A 25,364-nucleotide genomic window follows, 5' to 3' on the forward strand; every position below is an offset into this window, starting at 1 on the left:
AAAGGGAAAGGCTCGTGAGCGAAGTGAAGGGAGATGCAACCGTATTGATTTCCGCCCTGACTCCAGGCTTTTCGGGCCTCAGAAAGACCGTTGACGGTTCTGTTAAGTGCTTTGTAAATCACTCTCTCCATAGCAGATGTGCGGTTTCCATTTCAAAGAGCCATGATGTCATCAAAACAAGTTATTTTTTTTAAATGATGATGCTCACTCGGGACACAAGGTCCTGAAAGACAAATGGGTAAATGTGGGAAATATTTATTTAAAATGTTGTCTGTATTTATTTGCGGAGAGTGGATTGAGTTCTGTTTTTCAAAGTATGTCCCTATAACATTTGCAGTCGGTGGAAACAGATTTCCGTGTTTTGAGGAGCTGACTCTAGATTATCAGTGTGCAGCACTTGCACTGGTCAGCTATGAGCCTTCTGATAAGAACATGCTTGGTAACTGAAGCAAGCGCGGAAACTCGCTCATGAACGTTTAGAAGTAGTTTGTCTCGCACTTGTCTGTTATGTCAACGCAGAACTGAACCAATAGATCTTTCAAGGCCACCACAGTTAGTTCAGTCACACACTTCATGGAGGATGGGTCGATCTTGATGCTTACTAGAAACCAGCAAAGATCTGAATCTGCTTTTGTTCAATATTAATCTAGATGAAATTCTCATTACATTGTATGACATAGCAACAGTAACGTAGGGTACAATGAAATCAGCAATAGCAGCAGAGTCTTCTCAATAGAGACTCTATAGAAGGAAGATATAGTTTTCCATCCAAGAGGCTTGTGGTTCGTGCAAAAAACCTGATTACTGAATTAAAAAATTATCACTAAGGTCCCTTTAACATAGTGATCCTGAGGATGGAGACACTTAATATATAAATGTTAAAGGGCCTGGGGAATTTCTTTCTTTTTTTTCTAGATTAACAGTTTTTGCTTTAGTATTAGCAGGATCACATCTGAATTATTCTTCAAAAAATCTGTGTACATCCACCCAGTCACACTGAAAGCACATCATCATTTCTGGACATATATCTGTTGTCGCACTTGGTTTATCATAAGAGATCGTGTCCGAATAAAAACTTATATTATATTATTATTATAAAGTATATTTTAATGTGGCGTTACCCAAGGCGCAGGTTCGGTTCTCTCTGGATTCTGTTTTCTCATGAACTTGTGGTCGGTGAGTCCCCTCAACTTGAGATCTTATTTCAAAGTGTCGAGCAGCTGTTGATTCTTCCAACGTTTTTGCATCAAATCACCTCTGACAGAGACTCGGCATGCAGAACAGCATGTACGATGAGCGGAACCTTCTATCAATACGAGTCATCGCTGTGGGAGATACGAGCCACGCAGCGGTTAGAGGGAAGGAGAGATCAAGAGGCACCACGGAGAGCATCCGTGTCTGATAAGAGACGTTTCATGCTGCCAGATTGGTTTCATTCTCACGCTCTGAAGCAGGGAAACACATTGAAAGTGTTCGATGGAGCGTCAGAATGTGACTTTGTCTTGCAGATTGAAAAGTCAGTGGTAACCATTTTGACGGTGTCTTTATAGGTGGTGAGAAGGACAATAGGGGTGAATGTTGTAGGTTACATCAGATATTGCAACACAAAAACTTGTCAGCTTTGATCCCTGTAGAAATATACAGTCAGGTGTTTTGTATGGCCTGTTATGGTGAATGCCCCTGGGTGTCCCTCGCCTCTCGCCCTATGTAGCTGGGATAGACTTCACCAGCCAAGCAAACCAGAAGGAGGCATCAGAAAATACACATTTTAATGGGACCACGAACTTTGAAACATGCTAATGTGTCTATGTGATTCTTTCCTCAATGGGGTTGTGGGGTCCTGGTTTGGTGTGGACGGCCCACCAGTAGTAGTTGAGATAAAAAAACAAAAAAACACTGACATTGCTGCGAGAACGAATGGTAGGTACTGAACTAGTTGAGAGCCAATGGGGGCCAGGGAGACCCCAAGTCTGTTTCCAGGGAAACATCCTTTTCTCCTCGCCGCCTCTCACTTGCTCCAATGTTCCTTGGTGTTTTTGAGGAGGAGGGAGAAGTGGAGGTGACTCACTGTAACATCATTGCCATGGCGATGAGGAGCGAGGCGCATGGAGGGAGAAAGAACGGGAATTTCCATCAGCAGAAGAGACGTGGACATTGTCGTGACAGAGAAATTTAAATATAAACTCTTTCTCTCTCTGTGCTTCGTCCTCACGTCAGCAGCTTTGCTCTCTTTTGTTCCATACGCTTATCTCCAGCCCGGCTCCAAATCCTCCCCCTGCCTCTTATCTTCGGTCGTTTTGGTCCTCTTGTCTCGGGGGAGCATGTCCCCCACTGCTGAGTCATGTCACACGCATGTTTGGACACGCTGTGGTGATGTAGACATATGCAAAGCTGCTGCTCTGTCGTGGGCAACAACAGGGAAGTGAGAAAGGGTCATCTCAAGTTTGATATCAATCAAGATGCAAAATGAAGCGTCAGTGAAGGAAGAGCACGCAGGGATCTTCACTCGCATCGTCCCGGGAGACGCAGTAGTTCTCTTGATGTCGTGTTTTTATATGTGGCTTCCACAAACATTTGTTTCACAGTCAGTTGAATCTCCTGATGAGTTTGTTGTCAGGGAGCTTCCTCTGGGTTTGGTGGTACAAAGATTACTGTGAGTGGCAACATTTCAAATGAAGTATAGACATGCACGGTTTACGTCGCATGCTCACACGTGTGGGACTCACATAACGTAATGTAGTTGCTCACAGAACTCAAGTCACACATTCCAAGGAACGGACCGCCTGAGGACGGCTTGGATTGGAGGCAGATTTACTCCTCATGATAGAAAACTGCTGTTTTCACCGTCACCAAATGACAATACGTTCCCTGCAGTTTCTCTATCACTTCTTCATTGGCTTTGTTTGTTTCCATTTTTTTGTTTTGGTTTTGCTTTTTGTTTACCACAGTTTAAAATAATCATGTGACATGTGAATCCAGTTCACCAGGTTTCATAATTCTTGCTGTATTAAATTAGAACCCAACAAAATGATCTCAGCTCATTTCAATAATGTAAGAACATGAAACTCACACTTGCATGAAGTTTCATTTTTACATTTTTCATATAGTAGTTAACAATCAGACCTTCACTGGGTCTATACACCGAGGCGTCATACTGAGGTGGTTATTTAATCCAGATCCAGCTGTGTTTTCAAGATGTCTCTTTATGATGCCAACTCCCAACTACTTAAGCGATTTAGCCCCAACGTTTTGCTGAAAGAAGCTGCGCATTGTTATTGCCTGTAGATTGCTGCAGTATGTGTCTGTGTAGAGTAAATAATACTCTTTATAAATACACAAATACACCTCCACAGTCACCTCCTAAACTGACCAATTTAAGGGAAGGGAAAATAAGGGAATTAAAATGCTAGAAAATTGCCCCAGTACTGCAGAATCGCAATAAATCCGATGCAGTAGAATCGCAATAAATCCGGTTCACAGTCCAAATTCAGTCAGCACTCACTATCAGGATTAAATTGAATTGGAACAATATATTTATATTAAATCATTGACACGTGAAAGTGAAGAAAAACTGAACTACAGGAGTTGCGCGCAAAAATAATGCCTGTCAACAACAGCTACAAGTTGGGTCACTACATTGTTTGAGTCATTAAGGACTTAACTGTACCTGCAGCTGGTGCGAGAGCAGAGACTCTGCAGGTCAGTGCAGTGAGGCAAAGGTCTGACTGTTGTAATGCTCTCAATAATTGTATTAGCAATTATTAAGACTCTGTGTTTGATCATTTCAATATGGACATATCTGATCAGAAACATCTGTAAAGTCAGCATGGTCGGCAGGGTCCAACTTTGCACATCACTCACAGCTGTAACAAAATGTTTTGAGAAATTAAAATAAATTTAAAAAATCCCACTACATTCTTACATCTTTGATACAACCTTGACACGCACAGTCGCTCAGAAGAAGACAGCTCTAGATCATATTTCAACTAGTTTTACTTTAAATAATGCATTCACGATGAGCTAGAGCTTCAGGAACCCCAACATGAACCCCTTATGAACAACTGGTTCACTGACTGAAATGGATTCAGTGCTGGTAAAGGCTTGCTCAAGAAGACATTGGTGAAATCATCTGTTTCAGTGTGCTACTTGGAGAGATCTGATGTGTGTGGGTGTCGCTGCCAGAAGAGTAGCAGAAGTTCTATAGGAGCAGTAGGCGGCGGTGTGGGAGGAGGACCATTAAATCTGAGCGTCAAGCGGGCTGTCTTCCTCTAACGTCTGTTTTAAATTGGGATCTGGTTGGGTAGAGACTTTAAACCAGTTTTGGCCGCATTGTTTGAGTTGTTATTGTAGTTTTGCTGACAAGTTGTGGAGCTAATTATTCCAGAGAGGGTGAAAGAGAGCTGGATCGATACAAGGAGAGCAGGAGAGTGTCGAACTGCTGACACAGTATGACGGGTGTTTGTGGATGACCTCCGATGACCCCACTTCATTTTGCCACTCTGCACTGTTATCTTGTGCTCAGGCTCATCAGGGATTACGGAGGAAGCATCGCTGCTTAGTTCCACTCTCACAGACACTGTCGTAAATTCAAGTATGTCTGCATGTCCACACAAAAAAAAGATCCTTTGTATTGATCAACTGGAGCTAAAGGCTGTGATATTTTATTCTCTTCATCTCAAGCTGTCTCTATAATCTGCCGCTCTGTCTTTCTCCACCTTCATCTCCCCACCGTTGCTCCTTATCTCCAGCAGCGTCGGGGCCAAGTGTGATAGCAGAAGTGTGCTTCTCCGGCTCCGATCATTTTCGGCTCTGTTCATGTATCTGACAGAGCATCAGGCCTCAGCGCCGGCTCACATTTTATATACTGCTGCCCAGAGATGTTTAGAGCGCTTGATAATGACAACAGCGATAAAGAAAACACAGACACTTTCTCCGCGTCACTGTCACCTGCTGCTGCAGATACCAGACCTCATTTGAGGAGCGTTGAAAACCCCCAGTTCTTGACTAGATAATGATGCTCCAAACATGTAGTGAGTCAGTTGGATTCAAGTGAAATATCCAGTGAAGAATCAATTTTTCTGTCTTTAAAACAGCAGGAAATTATATTTTAATCCTGGATTAATTGAATAGTTATTACAAGGAGTGGCCACTTCAGCGTGACTCAGTCCTGTTTCATGTGAGAGTTTTGAGTTACTTCGCTCGGAACAGGAAGAGGAGAGAAACACCCTTCAGCACATTTAAACAGTCTAACCTGAAGTGCTAAAATATTTGTGGGCCACAGAAGAGTCGCTTCAGGAGTGGTAATGTTTGTTTTTTAACAAGATGAAATCTAATCTGCTTCACGTTGTTGTCTCTCAGAGTTGTAACCGAACAGAAGCACATTTTTAATTAGCCTGCCATTGTGTTCGTGAGTGTGTGTGTGTGTGTCATTTACGTTGGAGCATCTCTTCTTTCCATTTCCTCTCCTCCCTTGTTCAGGAAGTGGACTAATGGCATTTGAGAGGATGAAGGGAGCCGGGAAGAGTGAGCGGAGAGATGGACTTCCTTCCTGTGTTGTGTGTCATTCACAGATTTGGATGATACTGCAACTGGGCCTCAACACATTACTAAAGTCATGATGGCAATAATACAGTAATTATATTTAGTAGCAGAGAGAAAGAGAGAGAGAGCTCAGTAAGTGATCAGTAAATGACACCTCCACTCTCCGACATGAGATTGAGTTGGTTACAACAATGTTTATGTAAAGTTGATGGCTAAACAAAAGACCGCTTCTTATCTGAGCAGCAACAAGATGATACGAAGACCCAATTTTTGTATAATAATAATCATAATAATAATAATAATCGGTTTGCAGCTCGGATGAGCATCAGCACCTCTAAGTCCAAAGTAATCTCAACTGGAAAAAGATGGATTGCTCTCCGCAGGTGGGGAATGACTTCCTGCCTCAAGTGGAGAAGTTTAAGGATCTTGGATTCTTGTTCTCCAGTGGGGAGGTAAGGGAGTTGGGGGATTAGTCTGTGAATAGGCGGAGTGGTAGTCGCTCTACCACACTGACGTATGTAAGAGAGAGCTGAGTCAGAAGGCAAAGCTCTCCATTTACTGACCTTCACCTATGGTCCTGAGCTTTGGGTCATGACTGAAAGAATGAGATACCAGCTACAAGCAACTGAGTTTTCTCAGACAGGTAGCAGGCGTCTCCCTTAGAGATCGGGTGAGTCAGTCGGGAGAGACTTAGAGTAGAGCCGCAACTTCTCCACATTGAGAGGAGTCAGTTGAGGTGGCTCGGGCATCTCATGAGGATGCCCCCTGGCCACCTCCCTTTGGAGGTGTGTCAGGCACAGGCAGCAGAGAGGAGACCCAGAACCAGGTTGGGGGTGTTACACCTCTTCACTGGCCTGGGGGTGTCTGTGGACCCCCCAGTCAGGGCTAGTGGATGTTGCCCGGGACAAGGGCATTTGGCCCGACCTTTTGGAGCTGCGACCTGGCAACAGATAAGTGGATGAAGATGTATGGAGGGATGGATGGACCACGCTTGTTGGTTCCAGAGAAGACCAATCCTGCCTGACATGTTGGAGAATTTAAAGAGAAAGACACTCCCTTGGTCGAATGTACCAATGAGCTAGCCGTATAGCTCTCGCAACAAATTTTAGTTGTCGAAGGATCCTTCCTCTGGAGCATGAGCAAAAGGCACAGATTATTTTATATACAGTATTTCTACTCAGTCTGTATTCATAACGTAGTTTTCACTTGTGGTGATGCCCATAAACAAAAGATTAGCGGCATCATTTTCCTGCGACAACCCATCACCCACATCACTGTAATCATCCCTTCATAAATAAACAAGAATAAGACGTTAATAACCCACAAATATGTGACTCGTGTTATGTTGAAAACACAGAGGAAAGTGTAGAACTTATGTGGAAAAACTGGCAAAGCAGATCTGATTAGTCATGTGGGACTTTAAAGGACTTCAGACAGAATATGAGTCTCACATTCAGAAGTTAGTTTTCGGGTATCGTAGAATAAAGAGCGGTCCGGTGTGGCAGCAGTGATCGTTTCATAAACATAGTGACAGTAATGAGACTTTGAATCAATCACCATTAGTCATGTGTTACGTGCCGTGGCTGTTCTCCGGGCTGATGTGTGTGTGAGTGTGTTTGAAGGAGACAGGGAGGTGGAGGGAGCAGACAGGCAGCGGTGCAGGTAGACTCGCAGACAGAATATTGAAATTCCTCTCACGCACCCGAGTGTCTCTCTGTCTCTGAAGTATTGAAAGAAAATGACTCCTCATTTTCTCACGCACACGAAAACAACCATACATATATGTATATATATATATATATATATATGTGCAACAACACAGGTGCCGGCACCACAATCGCTAAACTCAGACGGTTCAGAGGGTTTGAAGTTTCCTCATTAAGTGGCTCCCAGAGCTAATGGTGATGGGATTAGCGTAGCATGGACGTAGCATAGACAAAGTCTGATTAGTTTAGAGCACCAGCGTGCTGCGGTGAGAGCGCACGACATCTTGATGTCTATAGGGATTTTTCCATTCTTCCCTGGAGGGTAAGGCGTGTTGTGATCAACTTGAAATGTACCTCCAGTTTAAATGAAAACACAATTTACGATCAAGAGAGGACGAAACAGGGCTGACTCAGTGGTCACGCAGCACCTCAATATTAGACTGTTGATACCTAGTTTGTGTGTTGGACTCTTGTACGGCTCATATTGTTCATTGCGTTCTCGTGAGAACATGTTCTAAGTCTCACCCCAGGACCATTTGGAGCCTTTGATCAGAGTCCATGCGGCTTATGTTATTGAATTTATTTATATTTTTGCCGCCTCCTGAGAATGTAAAACTACTGAGATTGCGACTTTTTAAAGGCCCATTTATGCATGGATTTATGTACGGATCTAGATATGCATGGAGCCTTCTGCCCGTGTTCTCCATACATTTCATCTCCATTTCTGCACATTCCCACAAAGCTTACAAATATGGACCAAGCGCAGCAGTACCACCGGAAACCAGGGGGCGGGGGGACAGTGTTGCTGTTACTACCTGATACATAGCTTGAATGAGACACGAGGAAGACATTGTGGTGGAAATTTAACAGCCTCACTGACCACCGCCTGCTGCAACGCTGCCTACGTGTTCCTCTTTTGTGCAAGAAGTACATTATCAATACTTCGTCCACAGTCGCCATGTTTGTTGTCATTGGGCTGCTCCCTCTGGTGGATATATGGGTGTACAGCAATACCAACATAAATAACGTATGGAAGCGTGTGATCAGCTAGGTGGAGCGTCACATAAAACAGGGTGCGCTTGTTTATCTGAAACCGTTGAACCATTAAAGCATGTGTGCCTGATCGGCTGGAACACAACCATGCTCCACCCCATCCCAATTTTTAATCTACTTTAAGCGCTCTAAGTAAAGGTTCAGTGCTGGAAATACGTTGGATAGTTTACATTAAAAGACAGTAAAGTTCAACACATGGTCATCTTAGCGCCTGAATGAACAGGGCACAAGGTTTGCGGACACTATGTAGTACAAGGGTTTGAACTTAAACTAGATGAAAATACTTAGATAAATATTTTATTTTGGTGAAAAGCTTCTCTATTAATATGGTAGGTTTGATTGCTGAAAAAAAATAAGGAGAATAGGGCGCCTTTATACATCACAGAGAATCACCTCACTAAAATGAGCCTGCAATGACCCAGTGGTGATTCTTAAATTCTGCAAGTATCATGTTTTCTGTTGGTCAAAACACCTCAAAAGCCTCAAATTCCAATGTTGAAAATATGTTATTTTACAGAGACGATGCTGTGCAGGTGCTGTTTTATATACATCTTTATGGCTAATAGTTGAGCCAAACTAAGCCGAGACAAATGCTCTATGGAGTGTAGCATATACAGTGGCCTGTTTGAACAGATAGATGTGCGTGTTAGCAGGCGTGAGTTTCCTTGTCTGAGCTGTTGTGCGTATGTTGTTTTTTCTCCTCCAGTTTTGAATAATTCATGCAACAAATGAGTTCACCAGGTGTTCATTTGAGTCGGTGGTGAGGAGTCGAGTTTCATCACACTTGATCATTGAACTACACGTGTCGGGGCAGAGAGCCTGTGACCTTCTGTTTGTTTTGAGGGCGTGTGTTTGAAGAGTCATCAACACCGACTTCTTGTGATGATTTAACAGCTGCTATTAACTCTTATGTGCTGGATGTTAATTGTGTGCCCGAGTAGGTGGGATGGACTCCAGCTCAGGGTCGTAGATGAATGAGTGAATGGATAAACAAACAAATTTAGGGAATTATTTGGTCTTTCTTCATCATAGTTTGGTGCAGGACTTTGTTTTGTTTTCCTTCCCTGTTGCTGAATGTGGAAAATGCTGCTTTGTCAGCAGGTCAGGTACATTCTTTCTCCCTCTCTCCTCTTTTTGTGCACAAACAAACATCAAGTACACACACTCAGATGCACACACACACACACACATATAATCTGGGCTTTGTCCTCCTTTCTCTCTCTCTTTCTGAGCAAACTCAGCAGACCTTCAGGCTGCCAGAGAGCTCAGGCATTCTGGGTAATCCAACGACCAAGAAGAAAGAGTTACAGAAAGTGAAAAGAAACTTGTTGTTGTGCATATTCTCACACACACACTCGCACGCACCAGTCTCGTTGAAGCATGGAGGAATAAAATCCATCTGTGTCCATCTGCATCGCCGTCTGCTGAGACAAATAAACGCTGTGTTTGGCGGCGAATATTCAAGCTGCTGGTGTCTCAGCGTTATATTAAGACAGTGAGGCGAGGGAAGAGGAGTGATGGAGCACAGGAGGACGCACCAGTGTCGTCGGGCGGCTTTTACCTCGCTGCTGTCTGACCTAAAAAGTCAGCCGGTGGAAACTTCAGAGAATTTTGGCTGGAGCACTTTGCGTCCTGGTGATCCCTCCAGAGATGGTGAGTGAACTGTTGCACGGCAGCCTGGTGGGCTCACTGCTTCCTCACCAATTACACAATGAGCTCAGATCTGAGCCAGCAGATCTCTTAACGCCAAATGTCCATGTTGGGATTCCACATGTTTAGCCCTCAACTCGGTAAATACGTGGCACTGAGACCAAAAATCACCCCCCACCAGCCATGGCACAAGTTCCACAATGCACTGCAACAGTGAACACTCTCGTGAAACTCTACAATATCATTCACTGTCCTCGCTGTTGTGGATTTTTTAGCCTACAAAGGACACCAGTGTTGCACATTGGCTGCCAATAAACAAGGACCATAACAGTGATTGATCATTTAAAGCCAGCGCTGTTTTTCATGTCACGTACGCTGCGTGCATGGAGGCGCTCTTCCTCCTCCGTCTCTAATGAGTTTGTCGAAAAGTTTGGAGCTGTGAGCGGCGACACGGTGGCAGTCACAATGCGGCAGGAAGCAGACAGCAGAGGCAGCGTTGACATGTAGCAGCGCCAGCCGTCTGGAACCAGCACAACAACACAAAAAAAAAAAAATCACAAGGTATAAAAATAAACGCGGGCCTGCCTGGCAGGGTATCTGCAGACACCGGAAATATCCCACTGAAAGACAGCGAGCGAGAGACAGAGGAAGACCTCTGAATTTGGGGCTTTCTAGTCGGTGTGGTGGCAGTCGTGACAGCTCAGGACTGACTGATCTTTTGATATGTTGGTGCTAAAATTGATCACATAACGTGCAGTGCCACAATGGAGCCGTTTATATTAAGATCAGTTTTTCAATTAAGTACTGATGCTTGATGGGTGTAAAACAGTCTGTTGGAGGACAGAAAAAATGAAATGTATTCAACAAAGTGCCAGAGCAGCATGTCTTTTTATACATTATTATGTGTTATTACTGTTATTTCTATATTGTTGTCATAAATCATTTTAAGAGAAAATATTTGTATTTTAAGATGAGAAGTTTAGAACTTATTCATCCACGATACACTGGAATATCCTGCATCCTTAAACAGAATCTGTTAGTTACAGTATGAAAGCAAAGGGATTACTGTGTATTAGCTTGCATCCTGAATCAAACTAGTGGCAGGAGCCTGTCACTCACCACATCAACATGCTGAATCTGAACATCCATTTCAATCTGAAGTGGTGTATGTAGTGGCCCAGAGTCTTGATGTAAAAAGCACTGAACCTTGAGGAACACCATGGATCAGAGGCGCCATGAAGGAGCATGTGCCGTAAATGAACTATCACAAAGTGTGATCGATGTTTCCAAACCATTGATAGATAAGGAGGATCCTAAAGTGAGGTTTGAAAATAAGACTGACATGTGTTGATCCGGTGAGTGGTGTCAGAGATGGTGTCAGAGATACCTGGGATGGGAGTGGTTTGAATAACTCTTTGGGTGTAAGGTGCCAGGTTGCCTGGCAGTATCTTTGGCTACAGCTCCCTGGACACAGAGTGTCATACCGAGTACTTGTGTGTGTGTTTCAGAGCGCGGCAGCAGCCCCCAGTCCTGTACTGGGGAACCTTCCACCAGGAGATGGGATGCCAGTGGGGCCCGTCCCACCAGGCTTCTTTCAGGTACACACACGCTGACGCAAACCCTCAAGCACATGGACTGTATGTATCTCAGGGAAGTGTTGTTATCAGGAGACATTTCAGTTGTGGGAATCAAATCTAGTTTAATCTTGAAATCAAAACATTCTGACCACTCTTCTTCACTCAACTTTAAATCGTTAAAATTGTGCGTTTTTCTTACATAAATTGCACTCTATTCAGTTCGACCGTCCAAAAACCGTCCACCAAAGTGTTTCGGCGCGCCCTAGTGGTCAAATGTGAAATTGCAGGACTTAAGGTAGATAGATCTGTTTTGGTGTAAATAATGAAAATGGCAAACTTTTTATGTCCCTCCGGGCAGCCATTTATGTCACCTCGATACCCAGGCGGACCCAGGCCCACACTCAGACTACCCAACCAGGTAACAGAGACAAATAAGTCCCATGTAGCGACAAATATTCTGAAAAAAATCTGTGGATGTGTCTGATCGTCTTCAGGGGCTCGGTGGGAGTCAGCCAATGTTGCCCAGTGGAATGGACCCCTCACGACAACAAGGTACGTCAGCGCCTCCCATATTCACCGCTAACCATATCATTATAATCCATTATATGATAAAACCAATAAGCAGACAAATCTTGAATTAAAAGCCCAGTGAAGCCCTGGTGGTGGTTCCCTCTAGAGCATCATCCATGCGTTGTTTTCATTCTTCCTGGACAGAAACTTCCTCTTTTGCCTTCTAAGCCACCCTTCAAGGTCGAGACGCTGCAGCAGACAACCTTTTAATTTTCACTGATGGTATCTGAGTTCTTACCAGAGAAGAGAATCAAGCACAGACAGACAGACAGACATGGTCTTCTGTACCAAGAGGGACAAGTCAGTTTAGCCTGAAGGTTCAAGCCCAGACCAGGACAGGTCGTGTTTCACCAATAAACAAGACCAAATAAGGCTTAAGATGAGGCTTCATCACACCGTATGATGTCAGAGACGATGGTCTTAAGAAGAATAATGTGCTCATTCACAAGCAGGTGAATATTTGCTACTGCAGTTTTACACCACATGTAGTAGCACCATGACAGTAAAAGGCTAGTAAACTCAATATGATGTCCGGCCTTTGTCTTTCAGGACATCCAAATATGGGCGGTCCCATGCAGAGGATGACTCCGCCCAGAGGCATGGTACCCCTGCAGGTAGAGACGCGCTTCCTTAATGGCTGATAAGCGATAAATACCACCTCTTTGCTTCCTCTTTTAGAACTACGGCGGCGGAATGAGGCCCCCGCTGAACGCTCTGGTGGGTCCAGGGATGCCCGGCATGAACATGTGAGTGTGGACGTGCAGACAGAACACTTTTGAATGATAAAAAAAACTCTGTCCAAGTTAAAAGCAACGAGAATGTAGCGTAAGAAGTGAAGAAGAAGAAGTGTAAGAATAAAAAATGTGTGTTTCAGGGGACCTGGAGGGGGCAGACCCTGGCCAAACCCTCCAAACTCTAATTCAGTAAGTCTTTGTAAAGAGTCACTTTTAGAATGTTGTGTCAGGCCTGTTCTGCTGTGGTCAGAGGAGGCAGTTGGTTCTCTGTTAACTGAGTAGCTCTCCAAACATGCTTTGTTTGCCTGTGTTCTCCAGACTCCCTACTCTTCAGCGTCGCCAGGCAGTTATGTGGTGAGTACTGTACTTCCACCCTCTCTGGTCTCCTGCCATGATTCTCCACACCGTGATGCAAACTCATTCATGTGACTTCAGGGTCCTCCAGGAGGAGGGGGGCCACCTGGGACTCCCATTATGCCCAGTCCAGCAGGTAAGTGTGGCTCTCCGACTGTGAGTGAGCCAAATGACCCAAAGACGGTCCTCGGAGAGAAGGTTATTAAAAGCTGACACCATCAGAAGGTCCTTCATGGCAGACAAAAAAACATGTGTCAGAATTTTGACCTCTGCTTTGTCCTCCGTCAGATTCAACCAACTCCGGTGACAACATGTACACAATGATCAACACGGTCCCTCCTGGTGGAAGCCGACCCAACGTAATGACCGCCCAACACAGAAGACTTCCACCAGAGCTGTTGTTTACACTCCTGTTTCCTCCCCTCAGTTCCCTCTTGGTTCAGGCGGCGATGGTCCGCTGGGCGGGATGGCAGGAATGGAGCCTCACCACATGAACGGATCAATAGGTGAGGCAATAAGCCTACCTCGACACCGGGGAACACCAAACTGTTCCAGAAATAGCTACAGTGAATCCGGGTTTTTGGTCCAACCAATCGAGAACACACTCGCATTCCGGCCCTTTCTGGCACAGTTTGTGGCCCCTGCTCTACACTGTCCAGGTGGAGTGAGCTAGTGATGACACCCTCATGAGCCACAGAGGCTAATAAAACAATGGCAAGTTCCCAACAGAGAGCTGTGGTTTAGAGCAAGGGTTCTTAACCTTTCTGATCTCGGGGACCACCTTTTCCAGAACAAATGGGTCCAGGGCCCATTCAAGGAATAGATCTGATTCATTACTGTGTTTACTGATTTCAGAATTTGTGATTTCATTTTGTGTTCAATAACCATATACGTGTAAACAAACCAAAACCTTGTGAAATGACATGAAACCATGTGATCATCGCAAAGATATTTGTCATGGAAAAGTCCAACCAGCAGCCAAAGCAGGTGCAAGTCATGTTCATCAAATTTAATAAAGAAAAAAGATGAAAAAACAATACATTTGATGCAAACTGTTGAGAAAATTAGAAAAACTGTACGTCATGAAAACAAATAAAATAAATATGATTAAACAACGTATAAATATAATTTAAAAAATCATTTTTATAAACAAACTCTAAAGAAGATAAGTAAAGTGTAAATGAAAGTGTCACCATTTTATTAACAAATCTTTTAATAAAACATTTAGGTGGTGAAAACAAATGATATATGTGTCAAACTCAAGGTACAGCTGCAAAAACTGTCCCGCCAGATCATTGACACGTAAAAACTGAAAAATATATATAATATAATATAATGTAATATAATAGAACAAATGTTTTCTTTTTCATAAATAAACTCTAAAGTAGATAAGTGAGGTGTAAATGAAAGTATCAGCAAGCGCTCCAACAGGTGACTTTCGTTATCATTTTTTCTTTCCATCGTTGGTAACTATCACAAATGTGCATCTGTCAAGTCAATGACTCATTACTGCCTCCATACGTGGCAAGTGTATTAGAAGTGAGCTTCTCCAGAGGTGTGAAACAAAAAACTTCTAGCGGCCCTCTAGGGGGCGCTCACGGCCCAACCATGGGCCCTGGCCCTGTGGTTAGGAGTCACTGGTTTAGATGATAAACTCCTTCTTGTCCTCAGGCTCTGCTGACATGGACAGTCTGCCCAAGGTGAGAGAGACGGTCAGTGTGACGTCAGTAAGCAACACTCCATCACACGCCACCGACGGCGCACTGAGTCTGGACTTATCCCGACAGAACTCTCCCGGGAACTTGAGTATGAGCAACCAGCCGGGGACCCCGAGGGAGGACGGCGAAATGGGCGGGAACTTCCTCAACCCCTTCCAGAGCGAAAGTGTAAGTCCACCGAGTCTGTGTTGGCGTCATGAAACGGTGTTTGGCAGCACATATGAAGTGTCACTGTCTCCGTGCAGTATTCTCCCAACATGACGATGAGCGTCTGAGGCAGGTTGGAGCTTTGTCCAGCAGCATTTGTCGACAACCTGGGGACAGGAAGTGATGTCACACGGACCGTCGTCTCTTCCATCTGTGGTCCGGCCTGGACCGTGGACTGTGGCGCCCCCTCTCTCCTCCCTCCCCCTCCTCCTGGTTTCCTCTGACATCTTGGCCAACACCTTCCTCTCTGAATGATCAGCTCGTCCTCTGCCGATGTACAAAGGTTTTATCTACGTGGAGGAGAACTGCGTGTTTTTACTGTGTGTGCGCGCGCGCTCCAGGCTGATGTTTTCACCGTCTCAACACAATACATTTGACTCTCTTCAATTTGGATCAGACCCAGAGAAACATTATGAAACAAAATGTTCAGTTCAAAACCCCCGAAAAATGTAAAAAAAGGGCCCCAAAAACCTTCATCCTTTGTATAGCTGAGGGCCACAACATGTATCCGTTTGATCGGCTTAAGGGACGATCAGAGGTCACATGGCTTCCTACTACTAAAATGTGGTGGTGGACCAATGGTGGTGATGAAAAAGTGCCCTCCCTCCTCACGCGCCACCACAAGTTGAACAGCTCAAGGACAAATTCGGGCTCCTCACCCTGCCCTCCATCCCACTGACTCTCTTGTGTTTACCTGTTGAAATCACTGAACTCAGTTATCAAAAAAGGGATCAAGAGTGAATCACTTTCGTAACATCGTCCGGATAAACTGTGATCTCGGTGGTACCAGAGGCTCCGGCCCTTCCTTCCCCAGAACTTTTGATGGCCCGCCTTGTACAGAAAACATCTCTTTCCACTGTACAGCTGACAAATGTAGCTCCCTGTCTCGTGTGTGTATTTGATATTGTTGATATTATTTAAAGTACCACTCTATGGAAAGGTGGACTGCAGGTGAGAGGAAGTTCCTGTTCCTTTCTTCTCAGCGAAGCCACAAGTGGGGGAGACGCATCTGTAAATCGAGTCACGTTTCTTTGGTTATGTGGCAGTTTTTGGAGACTCCATTTGTGTCATGTTCATTTTTCTCTTTTTTATTCTTGTATTGTGTTTTTTTGTAAATATACAGAGAAGTGTGAATATGCTGGTATAAAGCTTCTCTCCCCTTCACTGCGGCGTCCCTTGGTGGTGTCATGACTCCGCTTCCTGGATCAGTGTCCTGGTTTTGCTTTTTTCCCCTCTGTTCCTTTGGCACACGGCTGGAGCCGATTAACCTGATGACTTGACTTCAAAAACACCTGGGCTCCAGCAACGTGTGCCTGACCGTATTTATCCCATCGTTTGTTCCCTGTGTTTGCCGCTAGTCCCTGTGATTGTTCCTCTCGCTCCTGTCTTTTCTGGACCTCTCGTTCCCTGTGGTAACTCCCGGTTCTTGTGTCTCTCTCCGTGTTTGGGTCTCTTGCTCTGTCTGTTACCTTGATTTACTTTGTCTTATACTTTGGTGCCTGAAGTTAGTGTTTTGTTTTCTTCCTGTTTTTTTTCCGTGTGCTCCCTGTTTTCTTTTGTAGTTTATTCTTGGTTTCATTTGTGAATTAAGTTAGTTTTTTTTCTCCCGGTTCGGTGACGCTTTCTGTTCTGTTTTAGTTTGTTTATTATTAAATATCTCTTTTTTACTCGTTCCTGCCTCCTGTGCCTATCACCACTTGCGCTTGGGTCTTGGTCCAGTCCTCTATACGTGACCTTCAGTTCCCACGTCCTCTATACGTGGCTTTAGCTCCTTCGTCCCTTGACTCGTGACATTACGGTCTGGCCATGTTAATAGACCCAGCAGTGTTGAAAGGCTGGCAGGACGAACTAGACCCTCAGGCCACCAATGGAAGCAATATGGAGATGATTATGCGGGAGATCTCTGAGGCGGTTGCGCGGCTTTCCTCCCGCTCTGATCTGTCCGGTTCTCCGCTTGCTTCCTCTGCTCCTCCTCTTATGTTGGAGCAAACTTTCTGTTCCCGTCCTGCCCCCAGAACCCGAGCTTCCCGTCCGTGATTTTGGTTCCCGGCGTCCTTAGTTTTCTAGTCATCTGTCTGTACTTATTTATTTGTTCCAACGAATAAATTGTAAGTTAACCTCGTCTCCCGTGCCTTCTGCCGACCAACACCGCCTGCACTTGGGTCCATCAGCCGTCAATTATGACAGGTGGTTCTTTATGAATGTGGCGGTGCAGTCAGAGCGTCGGTTATGCTTCTCAACAGTTTGAGAAGGTTTCAAGGCTGAATCTGAGGTCAACGGTGTCACATGTACTGGCTGGACTGGTCCCCAGAGCCTTCAGATTAATCAAAGTTCGTTTGATTTGGCGCAGCAGTTGGTCCCGCTCAACCTTGACCTTGACTTCATTGCTGCTCCCTGCTGGCTACAGTCATGGCTGCACAGCTGGTCATCGCTCTGCTGGCTCTCGCCTCCCTGGCCTCTGCGTCTGAGCTGGACTGCAAGGAACTGATCAAGCCTCTGGTGCTGGACGACCACAGTCCTGTAAGTATGACAGCAGTCACTTCATCTGGCCTCCACATAGAATATGCACTACTTCTTCACTGTATGCCTAGGTGCTGTTGATCCGACTTTACAATGACTATTATTATTAATGTTATGTTTTTACAAGGGGCAATAACCCAACTTCTGTTGTCCACAAAGCTCCCAGTGAACAACGTTCAGAAAGGTGCTACGTAACTTGTATAGTAAATTATATTCCTTTTTTTTGTAGTATATTATATTTTAAGGTGCTCATAATGCATTTATGACAATACAATACAATGTAATGTAATATAGTATGTCATAATGTAACATTACAATGTAATGTAAGATAATGTGAGATAGTATCATGTATCATGTCATATATCGTAACATTGCAATGCAATGCAATGCAATTCAATACAATACAATGTAATGTAATATAAGAATGTAATATAGTATAACGTAATAATACAATACAAAACAATGTAGTATAATATATCATATAATACAATATGATGCAATATCATATCTTATTTCATATAATAACATAACATAATGTAATAAGATATATAACGCAACGCAACGCAGCGTACCGTAACAACATCATACAATACAATATATGAAGTTGTACTTCAGTGAAAGTCGCACTTCAAATACTAAAGTCTTTTGAAAGCCAGGATGTTACTGGACAGAGTTTTTCAACCCTCAGATCTACGGGAAGTGGATCATGCACATGGGCACCTACGATCACGAGGGCCTGAGGAATGACTTGGTGTCCGTCAGCAGTTCCTGGGTGGAGATGTCGGCCTCAGCTGAGACACACGTTCTGTCCGTCAACTGGGCCGACCGAGTGTGAGGACCTCCACAGGGAGTCCCTTGCGAGCGTCGGAGCGAGGCCACTGACTGACTCTGACTCTTTTCTCTCTGGCTGCAGAAATGGAACTTGCATGCATGGGGTCGCCAACGGCACCGTCTCTGACGCCATCACCCACGCCACATGTAAGCTGGAGACTGATCATGTTGTGGAGAACTTGAGGGTTGGAACAGTGAATCCCTTCTCCTCCAGTCACAATCAACGGTCACACTTCCTTCCATGACTGGAAATACTTCGAGACCTGCCCCGACTGCCTCATGTCTGAAGACACCACCATGCTGCCGGACGACACGGCGATGGGCCGATACTTTTACCTTTTCAGTAAGACTCTTGTGCGTTTATCGCCTGCTTTTCTTCTGAGACTCACATCTACACATGTTCCAATGTGCAGCACGGACTGGGAAACTAGACGCGGCCCACGTGGAGACCGTCAAGAAGCAGGCCAAGTGTCTGAATTTCGTCAACGATTTCCACTTCATGGGTGAAGGTCAGTCCAGAGTTGAGAGAATCACATCAGCGTCTCAAGGCTGGGAGCTGGGTGTGAGGCATCACTCACTCCTCACGTCCTGTGCTCTTGTTCCAGACCACTGCCCTGACACCAGAGAGCCGGCAGCAGCCACGGAGAAGCCAGCGGTGGTGGAAGACTCCAGCAAACCCCCTGAGTAGACAAACGACTCATATCATGGTCATTTAAAAACAAAGAATCCTAATGTTTAGACCATCTTCTTATGCTGCTTCCTCTGCCATCCTAACAGCGACCTCTAGATAAACACGTCAGATGAAACTCTCTCCCTTTGTTTTGTTCCGTTTGTTCATCCACTTACAGACACCTCATACTGAATCCAACTCACTGCGTGTGGTGTTGCCAAGAACAGGAACAAACAGTAGCTGTTCCTCCCTCGGGGTCCCCGGCTGGTTGCTCATACTCAAGTTCCCGGGAGAGTTCTGTCGGGATAAGTCCAGACTCAGTGCGCCATCGGTGGCGTGTGATGGAGTGTTGCTCACTGACGTCACACTGACCGTCTCTCTCACCTTGGGCAGACTGTCCATGTCAGCAGAGCCTGAGGACAAGGAGTTTATCATCTAAACCAGTGACTCCTAACCACAGGGCCCATGGTTGGGCCGTGAGGAAGACCTCTGAATTTGAGGCTTTCTAGTCGGTGTGGTGGCGGTCGTGACAGCTCAGGACTGACTGATCTTTTGATATGTTGGCGCTAAAATTGATCACATAACGTGCAGTGCCACAATGGAGCTGTTGAATACATTTCATTTTTTGTCCTCCAACAAAGTGCCAGAGCAGCATGTCTTTATACTTTATTTCTATATTGTAATAAATTAAGAGAAAATACTTGTATTTTAAGATGAGAAGTTTAGAACTTATTCATCCACGATACACTGGAATATCCTGCATAAACAGAATCTGTTAGTTACAGTATGAACGCAAAGGGATTACTGTGTATTAGCTTGCATCCTGAATCAAACTAGTGGCGGGAGCCCGTCACTCACCACATCAACACGCTGAATCTGAACATCCATTTCAATCTGAAGTGGTGTATGTAGTGGCCCACAGTCTTGATGTAAAAAGCACTGAACCTTGAGGAACACCATGGATCAGAGGCGCCATGAAGGAGCATGTGCCGTAAATGAACTATCACAAAGTGTGATCGATGTTTCCAAACCATTGATAGATAAGGAGGATCCTAAAGTGAGGTTTGAAAATAAGACTGACATGTGTTGATCCGGTGAGTGGTGTCAGAGATGGTGTCAGAGATGTGTTACCTGGGATGGGAGTGGTTTGAATAACTCTTTGCTTGTAAGGTGCCAGGTTGCCTGGCAGTATCTTTGGCTACAGCTCCCTGGACACAGAGTGTCATACCGAGTACTTGTGTGTGTGTGTGTTTCAGAGCGCGGCAGCAGCCCCCAGTCCTGTACTGGGGAACCTTCCACCAGGAGATGGGATGCCAGTGGGGCCCGTCCCACCAGGCTTCTTTCAGGTACACACACGCTGACGCAAACCCTCAAGCACATGGACTGTATCAGGAGACATTTCAGTTGTGGGAATCAAATCTAGTTTAATCTTGAAATCAAAACATTCTGACCACTCTTCTTCACTCAACTTTAAATCGTTAAAATTGTGCGTTTTTCTTACATAAATTGCACTCTATTCAGTTCGACCGTCCAAAAACCGTCCACCAAAGTGTTTCGGCGCGCCCTTGTGGTCAAATGTGAAATTGCAGGACTTAAGGTAGATAGTTCTGTTTTGGTGTAAATAATGAAAATGGCAAACTTTATATGTTCCTCCGGGCAGCCATTTATGTCACCTCGATACCCAGGCGGACCCAGGCCCACACTCAGACTACCCAACCAGGTAACAGAGACAAATAAGTCCCATGTAGCGACCAATATTCTGAAAAAAATCTGTGGATGTGTCTGATCGTCTTCAGGGGCTCGGTGGGAGTCAGCCAATGTTGCCCAGTGGAATGGACCCCTCACGACAACAAGGTACGTCAGCGCCTCCCATATTCACCGCTAACCATATCATTATTATCTATTATATGATAAAACCAATAAGCAGACAAATCTTGAATTAAAAGCCCAGTGAAGCCCTGGTGGTGGTTCCCTCTAGAGCATCATCCATGCGTTGTTTTCATTCTTCCTGGACAGAAACTTCCTCTTTTGCCTTCTAAGCCACCCTTCAAGGTCGAGACGCTGCAGCAGACAACCTTTTAATTTTCACTGATGGTATCTGAGTTCTTACCAGAGAAGAGAATCAAGCAGAATGGCACAGACAGACATGGTCTTCTGTACCAAGAGGGACAAGTCAGTTTAGCCTGAAGGTTCAAGCCCAGACCAGGACAGGTCGTGTTTCACCAATAAACAAGACCAAATAAGGCTTAAGATGAGGCATCATCACACCGTATGATGTGAGAGACGATGGTCTTAAGAAGAATAATGTGCTCATTCACAAGCAGGTGAATATTTGCTACTGCAGTTTTACACCACATGTAGTAGCACCATGACAGTAAAAGGCTAGTAAACTCAATATGATGTCCGGCCTTTGTCTTTCAGGACATCCAAATATGGGCGGTCCCATGCAGAGGATGACTCCGCCCAGAGGCATGGTACCCCTGCAGGTAGAGACGCGCTTCCTTAATGGCTGATAAGCGATAAATACCACCTCTTTGCTTCCTCTTTTAGAACTACGGCGGCGGAATGAGGCCCCCGCTGAACGCTCAGGTGGGTCCAGGGATGCCCGGCATGAACATGTGAGTGTGGACGTGCAGACAGAACACTTTTGAATGATAAAAAAAAACTCTGTCCAAGTTAAAAGCAACGAGAATGTAGTGTAAGAAGTGAAGAAGAAGAAGTGTAAGAATAAAAAATGTGTGTTTCAGGGGACCTGGAGGGGGCAGACCCTGGCCAAACCCTCCAAACTCTAATTCAGTAAGTCTTTGTAAAGAGTCACTTTTAGAATGTTGTGTCAGGCCTGTTCTGCTGTGGTCGGAGGAGGCAGTTGGTTCTCTGTTAACTGAGTAGCTCTCCAAACATGCTTTGTTTGCCTGTGTTCTCCAGACTCCCTACTCTTCAGCGTCGCCAGGCAGTTATGTGGTGAGTACTGTACTTCCACCCTCTCTGGTCTCCTGCCATGATTCTCCACACCGTGATGCAAACTCATTCATGTGACTTCAGGGTCCTCCAGGAGGAGGGGGGCCACCTGGGACTCCCATTATGCCCAGTCCAGCAGGTAAGTGTGGCTCTCCGACTGTGAGTGAGCCAAATGACCCAAAGACGGTCCTCGGAGAGAAGGTTATTAAAAGCTGACACCATCAGAAGGTCCTTCATGGCAGACAAAAAAACATGTGTCAGAATTTTGACCTCTGCTTTGTCCTCCGTCAGATTCAACCAACTCCGGTGACAACATGTACACAATGATCAACACGGTCCCTCCTGGTGGAAGCCGACCCAACGTAATGACCGCCCAACACAGAAGACTTCCACCAGAGCTGTTGTTTACACTCCTGTTTCCTCCCCTCAGTTCCCTCTTGGTTCAGGCGGCGATGGTCCGCTGGGCGGGATGGCAGGAATGGAGCCTCACCACATGAACGGATCAATAGGTGAGGCAATAAGCCTACCTCGACACCGGGGAACACCAAACTGTTCCAGAAATAGCTACAGTGAATCCGGGTTTTTGGTCCAACCAATCGAGAACACACTCGCATTCCGGCCCTTTCTGGCACAGTTTGTGGCCCCTGCTCTACACTGTCCAGGTGGAGTGAGCTAGTGATGACACCCTCATGAGCCACAGAGGCTAATAAAACAATGGCAAGTTCCCAACAGAGAGCTGTGGTTTAGAGCAAGGGTTCTTAACCTTTCTGATCTCGGGGACCACCTTTTCCAGAACAAATGGGTCCAGGGCCCATTCAAGGAATAGATCTGATTCATTACTGTGTTTACTGATTTCAGAATTTGTGATTTCATTTTGTGTTCAATAACCATATACGTGTAAACAAACCAAAACCTTGTGAAATGACATGAAACCATGTCATCATTGCAAAGATATTTGTCATGGAAAAGTCCAACCAGCAGCCAAAGCAGGTGCAAGTCATGTTCATCAAATTTAATAAAGAAAAAAAGACGAAAAAACAATACATTTGATGCAAACTGTTGAGAAAATTAGAAAAACTGTACGTCATGAAAACAAATAAAATAAATATGATTAAACAACGTATAAATATAATTAAAAAAATCATTTTAATAAACAAACTCTAAAGAAGATAAGTAAAGTGTAAATGAAAGTATCACCATTTTATTAACAAATCTTTTAATAAAAGATTTAGGTGGTGAAAGCAAATGATATATGTGTCAAACTCAAGGTACAGGTGCAAAAACTGTCCCGCCAGGTCATTGACACGTAAAAACTGAAAAATATATATAATATCATATAATGTAATGTAATATAATACAAAACAAATGTTTTCTTTTTCATAAATAAACTCTAAAGTAGATTAGTGCTCCAACAGGTGAGCAGTTTTCACTGTTGCTGTCACTTTTGTTATCATTTTTTCTTTCCATAGTTGGTAACTATCACAAATGTGCAGCTGTCAAGTCAATGACTCACTACTGCCTCCATACGTGGCAAGTGTATTAGAAGTGAGCTTCTCCAGAGGTGTGAAACAAAAAACTTCTAGCGGCCCTCTAGGGGGCGCTCACGGCCCAACCATGGGCCCTGGCCCTGTGGTTAGGAGTCACTGGTTTAGATGATGAACTCCTTCTTGTCCTCAGGCTCTGCTGACATGGACAGTCTGCCCAAGGTGAGAGAGACGGTCAGTGTGACGTCAGTAAGCAACACTCCATCACACGCCACCGACGGCGCACTGAGTCTGGACTTATCCCGACAGAACTCTCCCGGGAACTTGAGTATGAGCAACCAGCCGGGGACCCCGAGGGAGGACGGCGAAATGAGCGGGAACTTCATCAACCCCTTCCAGAGCGAAAGTGTAAGTCCTCCGAGTCTGTGTTGGCGTCATGAAACGGTGTTTGGCAGCACATATGAAGTGTCACTGTCTCCGTGCAGTATTCTCCCAACATGACGATGAGCGTCTGAGGCAGGTTGGAGCTTTGTCCAGCAGCATTTGTCGACAACCTGGGGACAGGAAGTGATGTCACACGGACCGTCGTCTCTTCCATCTGTGGTCCGGCCTGGACCGTGGACTGTGGCGCCCCCTCCTTCCTCCCTCCCCCTCCTCCTGGTTTCCTCTGACATCTTGGCCAACACCTTCCTCTCTGAATGATCAGCTCTTCCTCTGCCGATGTACAAAGGTTTTATCTACGTGGAGGAGAACTGCGTGTTTTTACTGTGTGTGCGCGCGCGCTCCAGGCTGATGTTTTCACCGTCTCAACACAATACATTTGACTCTCTTCAATTTGGATCAGACCCAGAGAAACATTATGAAACAAAATGTTCAGTTCAAAACCCCCGAAAAATGTAAAAAAAGGGCCCCAAAAACCTTCATCCTTTGTATAGCTGAGGGCCACAACATGTATTCGTTTGATCGGCTTAAGGGACGATCAGAGGTCACATGGCTTCCTACTACTAAAATGTGGTGGTGGACCAATGGTGGTGATGAAAAAGTGCCCTCCCTCCTCACGCGCCACCACAAGTTGAACAGCTCAAGGACAAATTCGGGCTCCTCACCCTGCCCTCCATCCCACTGACTCTCTTGTGTTTACCTGTTGAAATCACTGAACTTAGTTATCAAAACGAAAAAGGGATCAAGAGTGAATCACTTTCGTAACATCGTCCGGATAAACTGTGATCTCGGTGGTACCAGAGGCTCCGGCCCTTCATTCCCCAGAACTTTGGATGGCCCGCCTTGTACAGAAAACATCTCTTTCCACTGTACAGCTGACAAATGTAGCTCCCTGTCTCGTGTGTGTATTTGATATTGTTGATATTATTTAAAGTACCACTCTATGGAAAGGTGGACTGCAGGTGAGAGGAAGTTCCTGGTCCTTTCTTCTCAGCGAAGCCACAAGTGGGGGAGACGCATCTGTAAATCGAGTCACGTTTCTTTGGTTATGTGGCAGTTTTTGGAGACTCCATTTGTGTCGTGTTCATTTTTCTCTTTTTTATTCTTGTATTATGTTTTTTTGTAAATATACAGAGAAGTGTGAATATGCTGGTATAAAGCTTCTCTCCCCTTCACTGCGGCGTCCCCTGGTGGTTCTTTATGAATGTGGCGGTGCAGTCAGAGCGTCGGTTATGCGGTGTTGTAGACAGTAATAACAGTTTGAGAAGGTTTCAAGGCTGAATCTGAGGTCAACGGTGTCACATGTACTGGCTGGACTGGTCCCCAGAGCCTTCAGATTAATCAAAGTTC

At 45.0% G+C, this 25,364-nt stretch overlaps 3 protein-coding genes across 5 annotated transcripts in view; all 3 read left to right on the forward strand.

Moving 5' to 3' along the window:
- The window catches only part of ssbp2a (single stranded DNA binding protein 2a), a 51,364-nt gene extending 33,965 nt beyond the window's left edge, over positions 1-17,399 (forward strand). The window contains exons 5-17 of one of the 2 annotated variants that reach the window (XM_053869702.1): positions 11,459-11,548; positions 11,886-11,945; positions 12,022-12,079; positions 12,647-12,711; positions 12,776-12,843; positions 12,972-13,020; positions 13,150-13,185; positions 13,267-13,321; positions 13,474-13,544; positions 13,613-13,691; positions 14,857-14,897; positions 14,973-15,071; positions 15,149-17,399. In XM_053869702.1, the coding sequence (XP_053725677.1) occupies positions 11,459-11,548; positions 11,886-11,945; positions 12,022-12,079; positions 12,647-12,711; positions 12,776-12,843; positions 12,972-13,020; positions 13,150-13,185; positions 13,267-13,321; positions 13,474-13,544; positions 13,613-13,691; positions 14,857-14,897; positions 14,973-15,071; positions 15,149-15,178 (801 nt within the window). In that variant the 3' untranslated portion in view covers positions 15,179-17,399. The remainder of the gene's footprint in view (positions 1-11,458; positions 11,549-11,885; positions 11,946-12,021; positions 12,080-12,646; positions 12,712-12,775; positions 12,844-12,971; positions 13,021-13,149; positions 13,186-13,266; positions 13,322-13,473; positions 13,545-13,612; positions 13,692-14,856; positions 14,898-14,972; positions 15,072-15,148) is intronic. The other variant, XM_053869703.1, reaches the window with a different exon arrangement.
- Positions 17,400-17,477: 78 nt separating this feature from the next.
- LOC128761999 (uncharacterized) lies at positions 17,478-19,281 on the forward strand. Its single transcript, XM_053869706.1, has 6 exons — positions 17,478-17,630; positions 18,319-18,461; positions 18,544-18,608; positions 18,676-18,804; positions 18,875-18,970; positions 19,067-19,281. Exons 1-6 carry the CDS (start codon positions 17,520-17,522, stop codon positions 19,147-19,149), a joined length of 627 nt encoding a protein of 208 aa, XP_053725681.1. The 5' UTR covers positions 17,478-17,519; the 3' UTR covers positions 19,150-19,281.
- A 656-nt stretch (positions 19,282-19,937) lies between these two features.
- Positions 19,938-25,179, forward strand: LOC128761998 (single-stranded DNA-binding protein 2-like). 2 transcript variants are annotated; one of them, XM_053869704.1, is made up of 13 exons: positions 19,938-20,477; positions 20,792-20,851; positions 20,928-20,985; positions 21,553-21,617; positions 21,682-21,749; positions 21,879-21,927; positions 22,057-22,092; positions 22,174-22,228; positions 22,381-22,451; positions 22,520-22,598; positions 23,767-23,807; positions 23,883-23,981; positions 24,059-25,179. In XM_053869704.1, the coding sequence occupies exons 1-13, from the start codon at positions 20,442-20,444 to the stop codon at positions 24,086-24,088; spliced, it is 747 nt and encodes a 248-aa protein (XP_053725679.1). In that variant the 5' UTR covers positions 19,938-20,441; the 3' UTR covers positions 24,089-25,179. The 2 variants fall into 2 exon arrangements, with proteins under 2 accessions (XP_053725679.1, XP_053725680.1); XM_053869705.1 differs by having other exon boundaries at positions 19,940-20,477; positions 23,767-23,795.
- Positions 25,180-25,364: the final 185 nt, after the last annotated feature.

The sequence above is a fragment of the Synchiropus splendidus genome, chromosome 7 (assembly GCF_027744825.2).
Source record: "Synchiropus splendidus isolate RoL2022-P1 chromosome 7, RoL_Sspl_1.0, whole genome shotgun sequence".
Classification (NCBI taxonomy): Eukaryota; Metazoa; Chordata; class Actinopteri; order Syngnathiformes; family Callionymidae; genus Synchiropus; species Synchiropus splendidus.